This window comes from Oculina patagonica, chromosome 8 (assembly GCF_052425735.1).
Source record: "Oculina patagonica isolate OP01 chromosome 8, crgOcupat, whole genome shotgun sequence".
NCBI classification, from domain to species: Eukaryota; Metazoa; Cnidaria; class Anthozoa; order Scleractinia; family Oculinidae; genus Oculina; species Oculina patagonica.
The window spans coordinates 5818038-5837223 of NC_135765.1; the positions used below are offsets into that span (position 1 = coordinate 5818038).

At 39.4% G+C, this 19186-nt stretch overlaps 1 protein-coding gene across 2 annotated transcripts in view; it reads left to right on the forward strand.

The window, feature by feature from the left end:
• Window positions 1-19186, forward strand: part of LOC144663359 (multiple epidermal growth factor-like domains protein 8) — a 44959-nt gene that overhangs the window by 6008 nt on the left and 19765 nt on the right. For both annotated transcript variants that reach the window (XM_078524267.1, XM_078524268.1), the window contains exons 8-19: window positions 236-375; window positions 1894-2792; window positions 5865-6077; window positions 6810-7043; window positions 7842-7942; window positions 8982-9116; window positions 9838-9939; window positions 13940-14008; window positions 15449-15607; window positions 16579-16733; window positions 17289-17499; window positions 18454-19066. In XM_078524267.1, coding sequence (XP_078380393.1) covers window positions 236-375; window positions 1894-2792; window positions 5865-6077; window positions 6810-7043; window positions 7842-7942; window positions 8982-9116; window positions 9838-9939; window positions 13940-14008; window positions 15449-15607; window positions 16579-16733; window positions 17289-17499; window positions 18454-19066 — 3031 coding nt within the window. The remainder of the gene's footprint in view (window positions 1-235; window positions 376-1893; window positions 2793-5864; window positions 6078-6809; window positions 7044-7841; window positions 7943-8981; window positions 9117-9837; window positions 9940-13939; window positions 14009-15448; window positions 15608-16578; window positions 16734-17288; window positions 17500-18453; window positions 19067-19186) is intronic.

The following is a 19186-nucleotide window of genomic DNA, read 5'->3' on the forward strand; positions in this document are numbered from 1 at the left end:
TCACCAGCTAAAATTCATGCAGCCCCCTAGAAAGTGGAGTTGTTTTCCAGCTTCTCTGACAGATGCCGCACAAGTGCAACACCTATGTCTCATTGAAAGCTCTGAGTACATGTTACATTTTTGCTGCGACAAAACCTGCTAAAATATATGAATATACGTATAAAAAAGTTTTTCCCTCAAAATTTGTAGATAATAAAAATGTTCACTAACAATGATTTTTGTTTTGTTTTTGTAGCCTCAGTGATCGCTCTAACAGACTCCTTGCATTTCATCTCGATCTTCATGTGTGGTCTGAACTATCCGTCGCAGGAGACATTCCCAGTGGTCGTTCATTTCACTCAGCAGTTTTGGTTGGGGACTACATGGTTATTTATGGTTAGCGTACATAAAATAAAATAAATATTTAAATAATAAATTGGCGTTATTTTATGAGGGTTGCATGTAACAGTACTTGTGACTGACAAACCTGTGGCCCTTGCATTCCTGATCGAATTGGAATTTAGAAGAGTTGGTTTTTTTGAGGAGCCGGGGAGGGAACCCGGGGAACCTGGAGAAATGCCCTTGGGGCAAGGCGAGAACCAACAACAAACTGTAATTCATGCAGGTAGGTGGTAGGTGTACTGGATGGTCCAGGTCTGGGTTTGAGCCCCGGGGGGGGGGCACCCTGTATATTTTTGGGTGGGGGTGTGCCGCTGGGAATTTGAAGCCCTTGCCCTATACCAGACCATGTTCAACTGATTTTTGCAACCCTATACCAGACTAGACACCGTAAATCCCTACCCTATCCCAGACTTGCATTTTTTAGAACTGTATCACTATCAGTGTTTTAATGGAAAACCATCTGTCAACAACGATGCTGCGATGATTTTATTTACGTTTAGGAAAGCCTCTTTCTCTTCTGAGTTTCTATTCCTATTCTGGACTAAATTCGTCATAACACAGATCAGTTTTTCGGCAAATGCTACCCTTTTCTAGACCAAAACTTTCTGATTTCTTAACCCTATCCCAGACTAAACTGCTTGAAAACCCTACCCTTCACAGCGGCACATACCTATATAGCTCATATATGGGAGTGCCCCCCCCCGGGGTTTGAGCCCTGGCCGGGGCACTGCATTGTGTTCTTGGGCAAGACACTTTATACTCAGTGGTAGTACCGTGGAACCCCGATATAACGATATGCCAAGGGAGCAGTAAAATTATATCGTTGTATCGAGGAATCAAAGCTCCCAATATAACGATATGGCCGTAAATAACCGAAAATATTGTTATATCGGGGTAAACCAAACATGTACTTTTAGTGCATATTAAAGGAGGATAAAGAGGACAAAGTTGATAAAGAGGCTTAAAACACAGTATCATTTTTGTATATCATCGTGCAAAGCTGTTTACAGAACAATAGAGATTACTCGATTACTGTGATGTTATTGCATTAAATTTGATGTTTTGCTTAAATTGTACTGATAATATCGTTATATCGGGAAAGATTTTACGTTCGGTCTGCTAAATTCCCATCGTTATATCGGGAATATCGTTATATCGAAGATCGTTATATCGGGGTTCCACTGTACCTCCCTTCACTCTGTGTATAAATGGATACCAGCAAATTTAATTCTGGGGCGTAACCCTGCGATGGACTAGCATCCCATCCAGGGGGGAGTAGGAATACTCCTACAGTACTCCTGATATAGACCATAAGACCCCCCCCCCCCTCCAGTTCAATAGATTATGAAATAGTAATAATCTGGAATCAATTCATGTTGCAACCTTGTTTGTCTTTGCACTTTCAATTAACATGTAATTATTTTCAAGGAGGTGTTTTAAAAGACATAACTTGTAAGCTATTTGAAATTGCACCAGCAAATGCATGACTTTTTTTTTCTTTTTCCAATTTAGGTGGAAATGTCCATCAACATTATGGAGAAGAAATATGTCACGAAAACAAGCTCTTATTCTACCACCTGAAATGCCACAAGTGGATCTCGCCACAGACATTTAATGCCCTTTCTCCTTCAACTAGCAATCCACAACAAGGAAGGTTCTCTCACGGAGCCGTTATACGAAATGGAACAGTTATGCTGGTCGTGGGAGGATACAGTGGGTTGCCTTTGGGTGATGTTTTAGGTTTTAAATTGCCTATTGCCATAGCAGAAAAGAGTTCTGTAGGTGGGCACTGCGAAGGATACAGTACTGAGAAGAGCTGTAAAGATGACCCAGAATGTGGGTGGTGTAAAACATCACCGAAGTGTCTCAGCTTGGATCAGTCAGGCAGCTGTGGTTCAAGTCTCTTAACTGGTTCCTGCCCTGGACCATGTGCTGCGTATCTGCAGTGTAGTGCTTGTTTATCATTCGGCAGTACAAAATGTGGCTGGTGTGTTCAGGACAGTAGGTGTTATCCTATTGGATCACCAACAGGTGCCTGTCAAAGTGCTGGTAATAGCAACCAGGAAACTGTCAGGGGCTGGTGGGGTAACACAGGACAGTTTCTTACGTCACCGAACCAGTGTCAAACTACTGACTTTCCACCAGGGATCACAGTGGTTGAGAATGTTCAAACTCCAAACAGTTCTTTTCCTGATGGGGTCAGGATTGTCTCAAAGTCAGAAGTCAAAATTCTGCGCTCAGGAATATCAGAGGTTGATAGAGTGCAGGTCACTCAGTTGATTGGGTTTATATATCCCTTTAAGTATCAGTCAGTGCCTTGGAAAGCATATGAATTGACTCTCATGATTGACAATGCCCAGCACAGTGAAGCTAAATTGTGGCTTAGTACTGATGATACAGAGGCAAACAGCGTAAGTAGAACTTAGTAATAAAGCAGGGCTGCAAATAAGTTTTTTTAACTTGAAAGGACATGTGTCCTACAAAGACACCATCTTGGTCGGACAAAACAAATTTGTAGTCGGACAGATTTTTATTCATCGTTGCCGTAAAATGATTTACGATCCAAAAAATTGTCCAGACATTATGTCCGACCACACTTGGGATATTGTCGGACACTTTTGCCAATGTCCGATGACCGACTGTTATTTGCAGCTCTGTAAAGCAAAAAATTCCTGTAAGCTGCATGACAGTTTTAAAACCGTAGAAAGTTTTCATGAAAGGTCTTTCTTTTTGGAGTAAATTTTGCCATAAAAAAAGTTTAAAACTCCAGACATTTCGGGCTTTTCGGACATTTTTCGTACATTTCCATTGAAAAGCTGGCTTACACCATGAAGCCAGATTTGTGCCGTCGAGGCCAGTTTTTCAACCGACTTGACTTTACCACTGATAAAGGGCTAAGCCTGAAATGTCTTTGAATAAGTATAACTTACAGCATTTTTAACTCAGAAAAGAGTTGCAGTGGGCGAAGTGAATTCCCTCCTTCCCTCCTTCCCTTGATTCCTGTAAACATAGGCACGCAATACGTGCAAGTGTTTTACGGCCTCTAGAGAATTAGACCTGTACTCTGATAATCTACATTTCTAGTTAAATTGAATAATATTAACATGCTTAATTACCAGCCGAAATATTGTATTAATGTCAGTTTTCTTGAAATACCGTATTTATTCGGCTATAAGCCGAGACTCTAAATGTTTGGTTTTTAGAACCAGTTAGACTCCGACAAAAAGTAAACCCAAAACACTCAGCTATAAGCCGAGACCCAATTTTTCCTTCAAACTATAAAACAATCCACGCGCAGCAAATCAACATATTTGTTAAATTATTCATTAAATCACAACTATGTAATTGAAAAAACAACAAATTACTGATAAAAGATGAATTAATTAAATAGAACCGTACATATGCGTGACCAAAAAATCCACCTGAGTTCAGAATCCCATTTCAAACAATCATGCGTTCTTCCGAAGAATTGAGCGGTTTTCGATCGTCATGCCAAAAGCTACTCGTTTTCAAACAATTAAACCTTCAAACTGAAAGTTGTTGCGAGGTAAAAACTGTTCAGAACAACTGCAAAATCGTCAGTGAATACGGAATGATTCAGTGAATCTTCAGTTCGTCACAAACAGATCCAGCAGAACAAGCGGGTGAACTTCAGATGTCATCAAAACGAAACACGATGTGCTGTTATTTTTCGAGTATCCTGAATCCTATCAAACTCTCCTGATGTGGTTTCTTTTAGCAGAGAAGTCGTGGTATTATAAGTTTTCGGTTTTGAACAAAAATATTACATCCAGCTGATTTCTGTCAGGATCGTGTTACAGTGTTTACCGAGCGCGTGGGAACGACCGCTTCTGATTGGCCAGTTTCTGCTGTCGCCACAACAAGCCAAACAAAGATCGATTTCTTCTTCTATTAAAGAGTCATGTTAGCGGTGATTCTGCAATTTAACTGAACTTTAAAAGGCGAAGAAACAGCAAAAGTCTCAGGCAGAAATTGTAGAAGAGATTGGGAAGAAATTGTTCATGACATGCGGGATTTCGAATGCTATTGACAGTTCAAAAGATGATCACATACGCCAACAAAATAATATTCTCGAGCGAGCCGATGGACGATGAGTTGCAGCCTTAAAGAAAAGACGAATAAAAAGTTCATTCCTAACGGTGCTTCATTAAACCAAATGGTTTTTTTAGGAGCCGCCACTTTAATAAAAGGTAATGACCAAGAATAAATTACAAATGCTTGTCACATTGTAATTTTTGTTTGTTGATCATCACTCGGCTTATAGATGAATATTTCATGTACCATAAAAAAAATTTTCGGCGAAAATACTCGGCTATAAGCCGAACCCCCAATTTCGTTGAAGTTTTACCAGTTCTCAGTAATATTTGGTGAAAAAATCGCTCGGCTTATAGCAATTTAACTGAAGTGTGGAAAGTTTAACATCATTTGTTTTAGCAAACCTTTATTTGTTGTTTTCAATTCTTGTTTCATAATAACTTTTCCGAGTTTAGTGGCTTATAGCCAATTTGATTATGACCTGGTGTTTTTTACTGTGAGGGCCACTGCAAGTTACTCTAGAAGTGAGAGTAATAATGATAAAATTTATTTAAGAGCCATTATCTGGCATGACTATCCAGAAGCTGTAACACAAATCTAGAATACAGGATTCAAAAAAAGTCTCATATATTTGTCCAGGACAAGAAGACTGAAGATTTCAGGAGAAAATTTTTGTTTTTGTTTTTTGGTTTAATGTTAAGTGAGTGGGAGGGGCGGTGGCCTAATGGTTAACACGCCAGACTCCAGATTGAATGGTCACTGTGTTGTGTTCTCGGGCAAGACACTTTACTCTCATAGTGCCTCTCTCCACCCAGGTGTTTAAATGGATAGTGGAGATAATGCTGGGGGGGGGGACCCTGGACGAACTAGCATCCCATCCAGAAGGTAGAAATATTCCTAGCCGCTTAATGCTATCGAAACCAGGATAAGCTCTGGCAGTGTGGGCCACCTGGCTCACAGCTTCCCTTGTTAAAGGGGCTATGTCAAGAAATTTTAGGCAATTTTGGCACTGACCAACTGGTCATAGAATTAACTGAAATATCACAATAACAATTTAAAACTGTAGAAGAACTCAAAAGAAACACAGAAAGGTCAAAAAGGGGCACAGATGGGCAAAATTTGAGAAGTTTAAAATGGATTATCTTAATTCGTATGAAAGTGTCGTTTACAAATTATGCTCAAAAATTGTCCTTGTTTGTTATGTGGCTGTGATTTTGCCAATAAAAGAGTTTTGCTCTGCGTGACATAGCCCCTTTACTGAAGTAAGTCAAAGCTACCGGTAATTTGGTTGAATAGAGTGCACTGGGATATACGGACAAACTGTAATTTATCTTGAAAGTAGTAAATCAGTGTCAAAATTGTTTGTTTGGCTCCTAGGACTTTTACAATAATGTTAGGTAAAACAAAATAATTTTTGTTTCTATCAGGAATTGGTTGCACATTGTAAAGAACCTTCAGATGGGACATGCTCGGCAAAAGCGGTACGCACCAATAAGCAGCCTCTCTTTCCATCTCCATCAGAAGGCAAAAGATATTATATTAGGGCTGAAGTTAACAAGGAAATAGACAGTCAAATGGATTATCGCGATTCTGATTTTAGTCTCAAGTGGAATAGAACATCTTCTACGTTCGTGAGAGAGGTAAGTTCAGTCTACATTTAAAGAAAACAAATTTCTTTATGAGGGGCTTTTTTTAGGAAAAATGGAAAAATCAGTGTAAATTGGTGATGACTATTGAGGCTAATTGGACACATGCTGAAAATGAATGCAAATAACCACCCCAAAGTAGCACTCATTTGGACTCCAGAGGGCAAAGGTCAAAAAGCAGGCCTAAAGAGACCTGGAGAAGAATGGTAGCGAGGGGAAGCGCGGAGATTAATAGTTTCAAAGGCTGGTGCAAGGCTGGGTTTTGTGCAAAAGACCAAGAAACATGATGAGAAAGATTGCAAGGAGTACCGGTAATTTCCGAGTTGGGAGAAAAGGAAGTGATGACGATGCTGATGATTGAGGCCATCTTGACCATAACAATAGTATTGTAGTACACATAGATGAAATACTCCTTGAATATTGTATTGTGATAGTAGGATACTATTGTAATACTATTGCAATTATTATTATAGTGAATTTATAGTTTTGTAATCATCAGATATGTAACTTTATTATTGAAGAAAATTTGCACAGTGCCCACATATAGTGATTGTTATCTGTCATCTGCCAACTTATTTGTCAACTTGCCAAGACTTGCAGAGCGCTGCATTACCCCAGTGTTTAACTGTAAAGTTGTACATGTATTTTTCGTTGACAAAAAAAAATTGTTGAATAATTAAACAATAATTAGTTAAAACTTCCATCTACTTATCTTTTGTTTCCTAGCCTTTATCAGCACAGTTCCTGCAACCTTACACCAGCTCAGATTGTTCTGTGTACACGACTTGCCTTGCCTGTATGACTGATGCATCTTGTGGATGGTGTGTGACATCTTGCATGTCACGCAATACTCCAGCTGGGTCATGCCAGGACAGTGACGGCAATCCAAGAAATATGACTTTAAATGCAGCAGAGTGCACAGTCTGTTCAGATCATGTGGACTGTCACTCTTGTGTTGAGGTAATAGTCAGATACTTTTACTCCAGAAGGGGCGGGGCATTACTGGCAGAGGTTACTAGAAGAGTCCTGAATTTAACAATATGTACACAAGACACTACTTTAATGGCCTGATGGTGAGCACGCTGGACTCATGGTTCAAGCTTGTCCGCTTCATCGTGTTGTGTTCTTGGGCAAAACACTTTACTCTCATTTTGCCTCTCTCCACCCAGGTGTATTAATGGGTACCGGCGACCTAATGCTGGGGGGGTAACTCTGCAATGGACTAGCATTCCATGCAGAGGGTAGTAGAAATATTCCTAGTCGCTTCATGCTACAGAAACCAGGATAAGCTCTGGCCTGTATGGGCCACTAGGCTCGATGCAGACGTTTATTTTTTATTCATGGTTTCCCTAGCAATTTTGCTGAAACACAGCCAGTGAACCTACCTCGAACCAGGGCACCCTGTTTTAAGAGAGCAATCATGAACCACTACATAAATATTCCCGTACGTTTGGTATTGTTGTATATGCCTTTATCCCTCTGTTTAGCCTGTTCCAGGCTCTCGGTTTGTGGGGAAGAGCGGAGAGGGAGAGCGGAGAGGGTAGCCTGGAACAGGCTACCCTCTGTTGGACACCCTTTCTCAAAACAGCTGTAACCACATGGGTGAATAGAACCTATAGTATAGAGTGTGGTATACCACCAAATTCTTAGAACTGAAATTAAATGAAGGTTGTGGTTATCAGATGGGAGAGTTAATCATTTGATAAAGGATCAGTAGACAGGTAGGGTTCCATTTTGAAGCTGTTGTTTTGTTTTCAGGGTGGTGACTGTGTGTGGGGCACAGGGAGTTATCTTGGATGTTTTCGTAGAGGACAGCTGGTGACCAACGTGATTCAGAATTGTAGCAGTCCCTGTTCCAGGTACTAATTTTATGATGTGACATTCATGAGCTGTGTCATGGCTTTTAGAAGTACAGTAGAACCCCAGTAACTCGAACTCTGAAGGGAAACGAAAAACAGTTCGAGTTAGCGGGGTTTCGAGTTATCGGGGTCGGTTGAATATTTAATTTTCCAAGTTAATAATTGATAGTGTACTGATTTTTCAGCACTTCAGTATACAGTACAGTGCAAATTAAACTTATCTCGTCAGAAACTCTAACACGATCATAAAATCTTATGATAAGAGTGGAAAATGGCTGTCAAATACGTGATCTGTTCGTTGTTCTTATCTGTGGGTAACCGTGGCGAGTTGCAAGAACCGGAATTCGAGTTATCGGGGTAAATTTGACCCAAATTTTGATCTAGGGAAACGAAATTTAGTTCGAGTTAGTGGGGTTTCCGAGTTCGAGTTAACCAAGTAAAAATGACTGAAAAGTGAGTTCAAATCCAAGGGAAATGGGAGGTAGTTCGAGTTAGCGGGGTTGTTCGAGTTATCCGAGTTCGAGTTACCGGGGTTCTACTGTAATTTGTTTGCAAATGTTATGTTTCATAGCAAGTATTAGGCAAAACTTAATAACATTACATTTGAGACAACTAGTAAGTATTTATGGTCCAAGACCTCTAGGTATTTCTTTTTCATACAGGTCTTTGTAATTAGTAACATGTCCAAAAAAATAAACAATACATTTGATTTTATATTGTTTTCATAAATATGGCCGGGAGCTGGCTATGAGCTTGCTTTATTTTTTAAATCTTGAAATTGAAAGACAAAAACACCAAACTTGGTGAAAGCGATAAAACTATTAATATTAACTAATTAAGAAAAAATATATATGCAACTAACTATTCAAAATTTAACCAGAATGGAACTTTTTTTATAAAAACAACACAGTGAGGATGAAAAAGTTTTGGCATGTTATAACTAGCAAGGTCAATGCTGAAAATTGTATTGAAACTCTTAGTTAACGTTGTTAAGATTAAATAAATTATTGTAACCATTGTATTATTTTATGTTTAATAGCCGCAAAACTTGTAGCAGTTGTTTAAGTGACAAGACTGGATGCACTTGGTGTGACAAAACACAGAGCTGTTTTGTATTTGGAACGTACATAACACGCTATCCATTTGGGCAGTGTTCTCACTGGATTGACAGCAGGTAGGTGAAATCTTCATGTTAACACCCCCCCCCCCCCTCCTGATCCATGCGGGAATGTAAAATCAAGGACACCAACAACAACATCCTCTTTATTTTCCTTATCAATAAATTAAATTACAGAATTGTTATATAAATATATTACTAAAGATAAGGAGTTCTGGCAACCCGAAATAACCACTAGGTTAAAAATGCCGGGTTGCCAGTTTACAAATTGAGTAGTCAAATTTTGGACGGACACACACACGTACACACGGACACACATACAAAATATAATGTAGAATATAATATATACCAGAAAGTAAAGAAGAAAAGAGGCTGAAATTACTCACGTAATCTATTACCTTAAATAAAAATGAATATAAATGAACTGAACAATGAAGATCGAACACTACTGATCGGCATCGAACAAAGCCTGAAAAATGACCTTGATTTAGAAGCGAATACCGGTGTTTCAATTTCAGGACCTACTGTAGCTGATAACTCTACTCTACACAGCTGAAAAGTGTAGTCCATGTAAACATAGTTAATAGAGGGAATGGTCATAAAGCATGACAAAGTTGAATCTTTGTTTACTTTTTTGGCCTTGACTGTGCACAAAATGCAATAGATGTTTACTTCTGCCTAAACAACAAACCGATAGAAACATTTCATTTAGCAGGTGTCTGTAGTGTTGGGTTCCACTGTATTATATTTTTACACGCAGTATTTCTATTTGTAGTAGGGGACAGTGCTCCAATTGCAGTAAACATACAACTTGTAAAAGTTGCTTGGAGGATGTCAGATGTGGCTGGTGTGGAAATGACTATGATCCACGCATTGGAAGGTACATGTATTTTATTTTAGGAATTGATGCGTAACCCTTTTCTTCTCAAATAGTGCCAGTAATAACTCTCGTCACAAGTCTGAAATTTAAAGCAAAACAAGGTTTTTGACTGTATCTCACAGTGTTCGCCAGCATAGTGAGCTTTGTGTTGTCACATTGTTACATGTTTGTTTAGTCAAGTGACAACAAGTGGTTGAAAAAGGCAGGTAATTTGTTGCCCCCATATCTGTTAGGTAACCGGTCAAAATGCACGCTAGACAAGACCCCCTTAAAAGCGCAAAGAGAATTATAAAAAACACTGAAGAAACGTACAGAAAAATAAAGAAAAATAAACTGGCTGTATATTTCTTGTTCTAAAAACATGCCCTACCAAAGGTGTTAGAATAAAAGCAAACAAATTCCACCTCAAAATCCTGGGGGTTTTATTTCGGGGGCGTTTTGTCTTGGGGCGTTATGACCAGCATTCCTCTATTTAATTTGTCCAGGAAACTTGCACATTACACTTAAAAGCTGACAATCAGTGTCATTCAAGCCCTGGTACCTGCTTTCAACTGGTGTCCTTCTCTCTGCCCCTGTGTATCAATGGGTTTAAAGTGGCCAAATTCTGTCAAAGAAACTCTCACATTGCACTTGAGAGCTGACAGTCAGTGCCATTCGAGCCCTGTAGTCAGGTACCCAGGAGTCCAAAATGTGACACCCACGGGCATTTCTGTCTGATTTTTGGCAACATAGCTATTTTTACTAAATCGAGTACGCTGATTTCGAAAATCAATGTTGCCAAGCTTAATTCTTGCGTTAAGATGATGTTTTGATGCATTTAATTATGACGTCAATGTCCAAATAAGGAATTTTCTTTCCTTTAGCTATTTTAAGCACAATTCATCCAGAAATTCGTTCAAAACATTATTAGTATACTGTAAAAATGATTTTAAGAATTTTCTGACAGTTTTTATACCGTTTCTATGAATATCAAGCCATCCAGTGAGAATTGACCATGCCCTCTCATAAAAATTCACTTTATCACGGGTATAGTGTTAACATTTTGTTGAAAAATGAATGTGATTCTTGTATTAATAGAAAGTTGTAATTGAATTGCTCCACAAACATCAGCGATGTTTGACATACACCATAACGACTGCTTTTATCCACAAAGAGAGTGGCAAGAAGAGACAGAAGCAAGATAATGAAGCTGAGAATTCTCTACATTCCACACAACAAAATTCGGGTTGTTCTTGTCACGGACAAATGAGACATTGCAAAAAATTGCCAAGAAAGATCTCGTGACTCTAGAAAAAAAACAAGATCTTTCGATTGGACAGACTTAGCTTGAACGATTCGTGGAATGGAGGCTACTATCTTCAGACAGAGAGAAACAACGGGAACGGGAAGAAGGGATGGAAGACAATTACAAACTTTCGTGACCCTGTTCGCAAGAATAATCCACCTCTATTTGCCAGCCTTTATGAAGTCAAAAGTGCTGCAACTAGCCCCAAAAAGAGAAAGACTTTAAATTTGCATGGAAACCAGAGTATTCTAGTATGTTGTCTTGTGACGGTGTATGAAGGCAGTAGGGGCGAGATAAACATGCAAGCCATATTGTAGCATCTGAGGTATAATGCCGGTGCCACTGTTTCTCGCAGAAATGAACCCCACAAGTGTGAAACAAGTCAATTTTAGCAGACGTTCTCAGAAAAAAGGTCAAGTGCCTAGAGTCAGTTTGTTCTTCGATGGCTTCTCCCTGGTGGCAGCATACTACATATGGTGGCAGCTATTGGCAAACCAAAAAATGCAAATGCTTTCGGTGGCTTTGCGGAATGTTACGTGAACACTGTTTTGCGGAAAGGTCCTGGATACCAGAGGATTGATGTGTTACTCGATGGGAGGCACTCCATAAAAGCAACGACAAGAAGTCGACGCTCCGAGAACACGGCGCGGCCTGTGAGCAGAGTCATTGAAGTACATAAGAGAGGTTCAGTTGCGGCCGATGAAGTAGCGAACATTTTTGGCACTAGGAGACAACAAAGCGGACTTCGCACGGATTCTCTCAGATGAACTTATCTCGCAGGCACTGACTCTGCAATCATAGTATATCTGGTGGTTTTTCGTACGAAGTGGATTCTGCTCAGATCCTGGCCTAGATGTAGCCTTTTTGAGATCCAACCAAGAGGAAGCCGATACGAAGTTTGTTCGTTATGCAGTCAGTCTTAGCGGGCATGTCGACAACATAATAGTTTCCACTCGAGGCACAGACTTGCTGTTACTTCCAATTCTCCTGGCACATCGATCGCGCTAAGCTCTCATCAGCAGTGTGGATATGGGCAGGAACTTCAGAGAATCCAACGTAAATACCTTTAGAGGATGTCTCAGTAAATCTTCCTGATAACTCGTCAAGTTCCGTTGTTACCATCTCACACCATCACCGGCTGTAACAGCACCTCTTCCATCTGTGGAGAGTTTTCACAGAACACTTTGTTCTTCTCTCCTCGGTCGGCGAAGATGTCCTCGAAGCTGACACCACTACCTCCGCAGAAAACGTTTGTTTGTTGAATGTATAATAGGGCCTCTTTACATGAGAGTTTTCGTCCAGGGATGACTTTCGTCCCGGGATGAATTCATATCGGTGTCTGGTCATTGCCTTGTTACTGTCTACATGATTTTGTCCCGGGATGAGTTATATCGTCCCGGGATGAACTCATCCCGGGACGAAATCATCTCTGTCCTAAGCACCGGGATAAAATGTCATCCCGGGATGAAACGTGACAAAAAACGCCATGTAAACAGTTTTTCCGGGATGAAATGTAAAGTAATGTAAGCACGGGCGAGATGAACTCAACTCGGGCGGGACGACTTACGTCCCGGCATCTCGGGATGAACACGCTCATATAAAATGAAAACTTTTCCATCCCGTGTTGAAATTCATCTCGGCTCTCATGTAAAGAGGCCCTAAGAAATCCGAACTGACCACTGGCTATATATGTGCCTCTTCGCTATGAATTTAGAAAATCGTATGTCATGTGCACTGGGCTGTGTAGATGCACCAAGACCGACGCTAATTGCTATATCAACCTGCGCTCAAGCGCTTTAAAAAAACTTGTTTAAAAAGCAATATTTGTTCAGTGTTTTTGAAAAAGTTCAGAAGATATATTAAAAATATTTACAATATTGTTATGATCATTTTGAATTCGTTAATTTTACATGCGTTCAACCAAAGTCTTTATCATGAGCCTATAACAGACAAAGTGCATTGGGAAATAAGTTAGATTCAGCAATATACAAGACAAACAATAAAGTTTTATCTCTAACTATAACAACGATGATATATTACGACATTAACTATGATGTTATTTCCATTAATTTTACCACAAAACTGAAACGAAATGCTGAAACAAGGGAAACTCGATATATGAAAATTGTAATGGCGTCATTCTTGATGCTCGCTAGCTCGTAGCTTCAGCGTGGCAAGACTACAACATTTTTCTTTCTTATTGCAACTATAGCGATTTGTTAATACAAAAATCGCATTTGTTCTTTGACAAAATAACAAAACTACACCCGTGATAAGGTTCCCGTGATAGGGTGAATTTTGTTTAAGAGGGCGTGGTCAATTGTCACTGAAGGGCTTGATTTTCACAGAAACAGCGAAAAAAACTCTAAGAAAATTTTTAAAATCATTTTTACAGTACACTAGCCATGCTTTAAATAAATTTCTGGATGCATTATGCTTAAAATAGCTAAATGAAAGAAAAATTCCTTATTTGGACCATGACGTCATCATTAAATGCATCAAAACATCATCTTAACGCAAGAATTAAGCTTGGCAACATTAATTTTCGAAATCAGCGTACTCGATTTAGTAAAAATAGCTATGTTGCCAAAAATCAGACAAAAATGCCCGTGGGTGTCACATTTTGGACTCCTGGGTACCTGACTACTGGTCTTTAAAGTGGAATTTTTATGTGCATACAGCTTCCATAACTTTCTCTTTTTTTTTCTATGTCAGGTGTTATGCAGGAGATTTCAGTGCACCATACAGTGGACAATGCTCAAATATTTTTCCAACAAATGGAAGGTATGCTTCTGTTACCATAAAGATCAGAAATTAATTAACAATCGTTGTAACACGCATCTGAGAGAAACGTTGGCATCTTGGTGAATGTTTTGGATTCCAGATCAAGTGGTCCAGGTTTGAGCCTTGGCCAGGGAACTGTGTTGTGTTCTTGGGCAAGACACTTTGCTCTCACAGTGCCTCTCCACTTAGGAGAATCAATGGGCACCAGTGAACTCAGGGCAACCTATTTAAATGCTAGTGGGTAACCCTGTGAAGGCAGGTAAAAAAAGCGCATGTCCGTTAGCCCGGGGCTAGGGGATTTTGCGGCTGGGTAAGTGAAAGTTTTCAAGGGAAATTTTTTTGAGTAAATTAATCGTGCTTCTAAGGATTTTTTTGGGGCTAGTAAAAATCACTTTCGGGCTAGTACATCCTGGCTACAGCTTGCTCGAAGGGCAAGCTGGAAAATTGAATATATTTGCACCCTAGACGGGCAAGCATCCCATAAAGGGAAAATAGAAATAATCCTAAGTTAATTCATTAGTCTCATGAAGATTTTACTTGTGCAAAGCTCTACCAGTTGAAGTATTTACAAAGCGTTTCACAAAACTTTTGACAAGCGGTTTGCGAAGTTCGTTTGAAACTTCCGAAGTTCGCCGCGAACTTGGGAATTTCATTACGTAGTTGTCAATCAAATTGCGAACTTCGTAACGAAGTTGCGAATTTCACGTGCAGCTAAGTTCGCAAGATGAAAAGTTCGAGTTGCTTTCAAGTACGTCTTCTGTCTATTTTCGATTGAAATGCCACAATAGAAAGAAAATTAATTGTCATAGACTGAAGTCAAAAACGAACGAAACTTCTCGGTGGTAAAAATACGTAAACAACTTACCTTGCGCATTTCCACCTTCGACTGCAGTTCTCCGCTGGTTTTAGTTTCACAAATATTTCTTCGCTCTGCACTCTTTAATACCTCGAATTAATTGGGAGCGGTGATTCTTCCTGCAGCAAATCAACTTGATACATCAGCGAGTGTTTTGCATCGAAAGGTAAGCTTAGTTTCTTTGAAAACATCATATCGACTTGATCCGAAGTGAGACGTTTCAGCTGAAGTCTACTTGTAAATAATTCCGTTCGCTGAGAGTAATTCAAACATTAGCTGCTATGTTTTTCGTCCTTTTTGCCCCTAAACACAGCAATACAATTCGGCAAGTCTGCCATTACAATCGAAAATAGACGGAAGACTTGGAACTGTCTCGTTGAAAGCAATTCGAACTTCGCAACTTGCAAACTTCGTCGCAGGTGAAATTCGCAACTTCGTTTCGAAGTTCGCAATTTGATTGACAACTACGTAATGAAATTCCCAAGTTCGCGGCGAACTTCGGAAGTTTCAAACGAACTTCGCAAACCGCTTGTCAAAAGTTTTGTGAAACGCTCTGTAATATATAAATCTGCATTTTTTTTCAGCACTGTCTGGTCTTATTCAGAGTGCCCTGATGTGGATGAGTGCATGTTAGGTATTGCTCAGTGTCACCATAATGCATCCTGTGTCAATGTACCCGACTCGTTCAACTGTATCTGCAACAGAGGGTTCACTGGAGATGGTACAGTAGCTTGTAACAAAACGTAAGTCGCTTCCGATGGAATTGTGGCATTTTTGGGCTGTGAAACTGGGAGTTTCATTTAGTGTTCCAGTTAAGAAATACATGTAGGTCTTGAGTCAAATACCCAATAAGCTTGTTCACCCGACATGGCAAGTTCATGATGCTTCTGACAATAAATTTGGCTCGTCCTTATTAAAAACTTGTAAAACTCACCAGTAAAACCAAAAACACCATGGAACATTATAAAGGCCTTGAAAAAAAGCTCTATAACAAAGAAAAACTTGAAAGGATTTTACACCACGGTAAACCCTTAAATGTTTTCATGATACACTGTACCCTATTTTTAAAACTAATCTAAAGGAACAACTATTCACTCTGATATGGTAAAATGAAGACTAAAGATCTAATATCTCTTATTATATAGTGCCATAAAACATAATTCTAAAACCAGGTATGAAATGACACTTCACGTGAATGATGCAGTTACAATCATGTTAAGCAGAAACTTGCTTCGTTTTAACGTGTTTCGGTGCAATTGTGAACCCAATATGAGACGTGTTTCTGCATTTTTGTTTCAGACACAAGGGACTGTGTCACGGCTGAGTGAAGTTTATTTAATTTAGTTTTGCCAAACACTCGCTATGAATCCTAATGTTTGCAAAGGAATTACTTCTATTGATCTAAATGACAAAACCATACATGTAGCTTCAATGAAACCGTATTTGTTACCCGGGCGTTAAAATTTAGCAAACAAGATTAACTTTGAAAACTGTTCAGCCCAACAATATTTCAAAAACTCATATCGCAATCCGTTTCAATCTTCGTCACTTCTGGCCATCCGTACCTTGTTTTGTATTTGCTGTGTTATCAAAATGTCCTTTCACTGTTTTACAAGGTTATTTTTATATTTCACTGAACTTGATGGTCATTTGGAAACTTCATTCATTTTGATGGAAATAAGTCTAAGTCTACCTAATCTTTTCTTTAATTCAGATGCTATCATGACTGCGGTGTCCATGGTGTATGTGGTCCAGACTTCAAGTGTGACTGTGATCTGGGTTGGCTGGGTGAAAACTGTACCACTGATTGTGGCTGTTATGGGCATAGTGACTGTTCACAAGGCATTGGTATCTGTGACGAGTGTCAAGGTTTACAAAAGGAAACCTTTATATCATAACACAAAGTTCTTATTGTTGAGTCATGATCTTATGCATCGCAGATGTTGCATCTTGAAAAAATTGGGCAATTTTTTCAAGTTTGTCATTTGAATTCCATGATTTTAATCTTCCACAGTCGAAAATCGTTTTTGTTTACTTTCGGTTAATTACTAGTTCTTTGGTGTTTTTGTACCGTAAAAAACTACTGTTTTGAATTTTCTTTCAATTTGAAAGAAATTTTGGACACTGGAAAAATGACTTAAAATTATCCTGACAATTCCTTTAAAAGTTGCCTAAATTACATGCTTTATACCTAATGGATACTTCTGGCAAAAGACTGCCAACCCATGCAAACTGACTGACTGACCAACTGACTAATCAATTGACATGCTCAGGATGGAATCTGCCTGTTGTGATTTTTTTTTTACAAAATTCAACTTTGAAAAACTCAAAACGTCTGCCCCTTATTGAACAGTGGACCTCGCCACATCCTCAAGACTGCAAGACATGTACTTCTAGCACCTCAATCCCTTTTCTTTGTCATAGATCATACTCAGGGTACGCATTGTGAGTTCTGCATTCCTGGAACGTTTGGTAACGCAACCACCGCTGAGGGATGTAAACCTTGTCAGTGCAATGGTCACGGTGATCCAGATCATGACTTGTGTGACATGGCAACAGGGAAGTGCTTCTGTACAGATTTCACCATGGGAGACAATTGTGAGAAGTGTATGCCAGGACTTGTGGGAAATCCCAGGTATGTACAATGTAGTGTAACATGCATTTTTTTTTTGTAGTTTGTTTATTTTTTTCAACAACAGGTTATAATACATACAATAACTTACTTACATTACACGTTACAATACATTACTTATACTTACAACTTAACTATATGACTTATTTACAATACACTATTTGCAGTATATAGCTTAGGATAACCTACAGTACATAACTTACAATTAACTTCTTACATTACACTACAAATTTACATTTTTCTTAAAATTATAAAACACAAAAACAGCGCAGTGCATACAGACAATATATATGTGTAACGACATACAGTTCAGTGAATGCCTTTAATTGATTAGATAGCTGTTTCAAAACAAGAAGTGCCATGAGGTTGCGGGCTAATTTTAAAATGAGAGGAGGTAGCCAAACAGATCCTTCCATTTGTCATAATGAAAGTTGATCTTGTTGTTTTCTTTAGCAATTAAACGTTCAGAATCAAAAACTGCTTTCAAAGTTTTTGTGAAACTGATTGCGCTAGGAAAAGAGTTATAACATGCATTGCATTTTGCAAATTGACTACATTTTTCCATGTCTACACTATTTTTTTATGGGAGGCACAGTGCCGTAATGGTTAGTGCGTTGGACAACAGATGGAGCAGTCCAGGTTCGAGCCCTGGCTGGGGCACTGCATTCTGTTCTTGGGCAAGACACTTCACTCCCATAGTGCCTCTCTCCACCCAGGTCTATAAACTGGTACCGGTGAATTTGCTGCTGGGGGGTAACCCTGCAATGAACTAGCATCCCATCCAGGGGGGAGTATAAATATTCCTAGACGCTTCTTGCTAAGGAACCGGGATAAGCTTATGCAGACTTTACCTACCTACATTCGTATAGATCATAGTTTTCCAAATTAGTTAATTAACAGAGAATTGAATGTTGATGTGTATATTTTTGTATGTATATTTATTCATTCTTATTTTAGGAATGGTGGCTTGTGTTTCCATGAGTGCAAAACGCGAAGCATCCTCACTAACATCACTCAAGGCTTCATCTCAACACAGTTGGGTAGCGGAGTCACAAACAAAGCAAAAGCCAGTTGCCTGTGGCTGATCTCCTCACTGACAAACAGCAGTCATAATGTAGTGTATGGCCCGTCCCCTCCACCGGTGGAGAGCAGGGGGGACATTACTCTCACATTTAAGGAGATGAAGATCAACTGTGCCACTGATCACGTAGAGGTGTATGACGGCTTACCACCATTTTTACTGGGCGTGCACTCTGAAGTCCAGTCGTTTTACCAGCTTGGTTCCTTCTGCGGATGGAATGAAGCTACACCAAAGGCTGTAACAGCTCGGTTAGGGAACATGGTGGTTCTTATCAAAGCTGACCTGAGCTCTGGTGCCTTGTCGAAGACATTCAGTGCAAAGTTCACCATCAAGAAATGCCCGGATCTCTGCAATGGAAATCAAAAATGTGTGATGTCATCAGATGGGGCGCAATGTGTTTGCTTGGAGGGGTGGAGTGGGGATAACTGTGATCAACTGGTGTGTCCAAACAATTGCAGCTTAGCAAAGGGCCAGGGGCAATGCAACCTGGTAAGTTGAAAATTTGTTGTAATCATTTTACCCTAATTCATGTGCATTGCATGGTGCGCTTTTTATAAAATTGACGATGTGATTCTGATGTTTCCAGGTTGGTAGATTCATCTCTTTTGT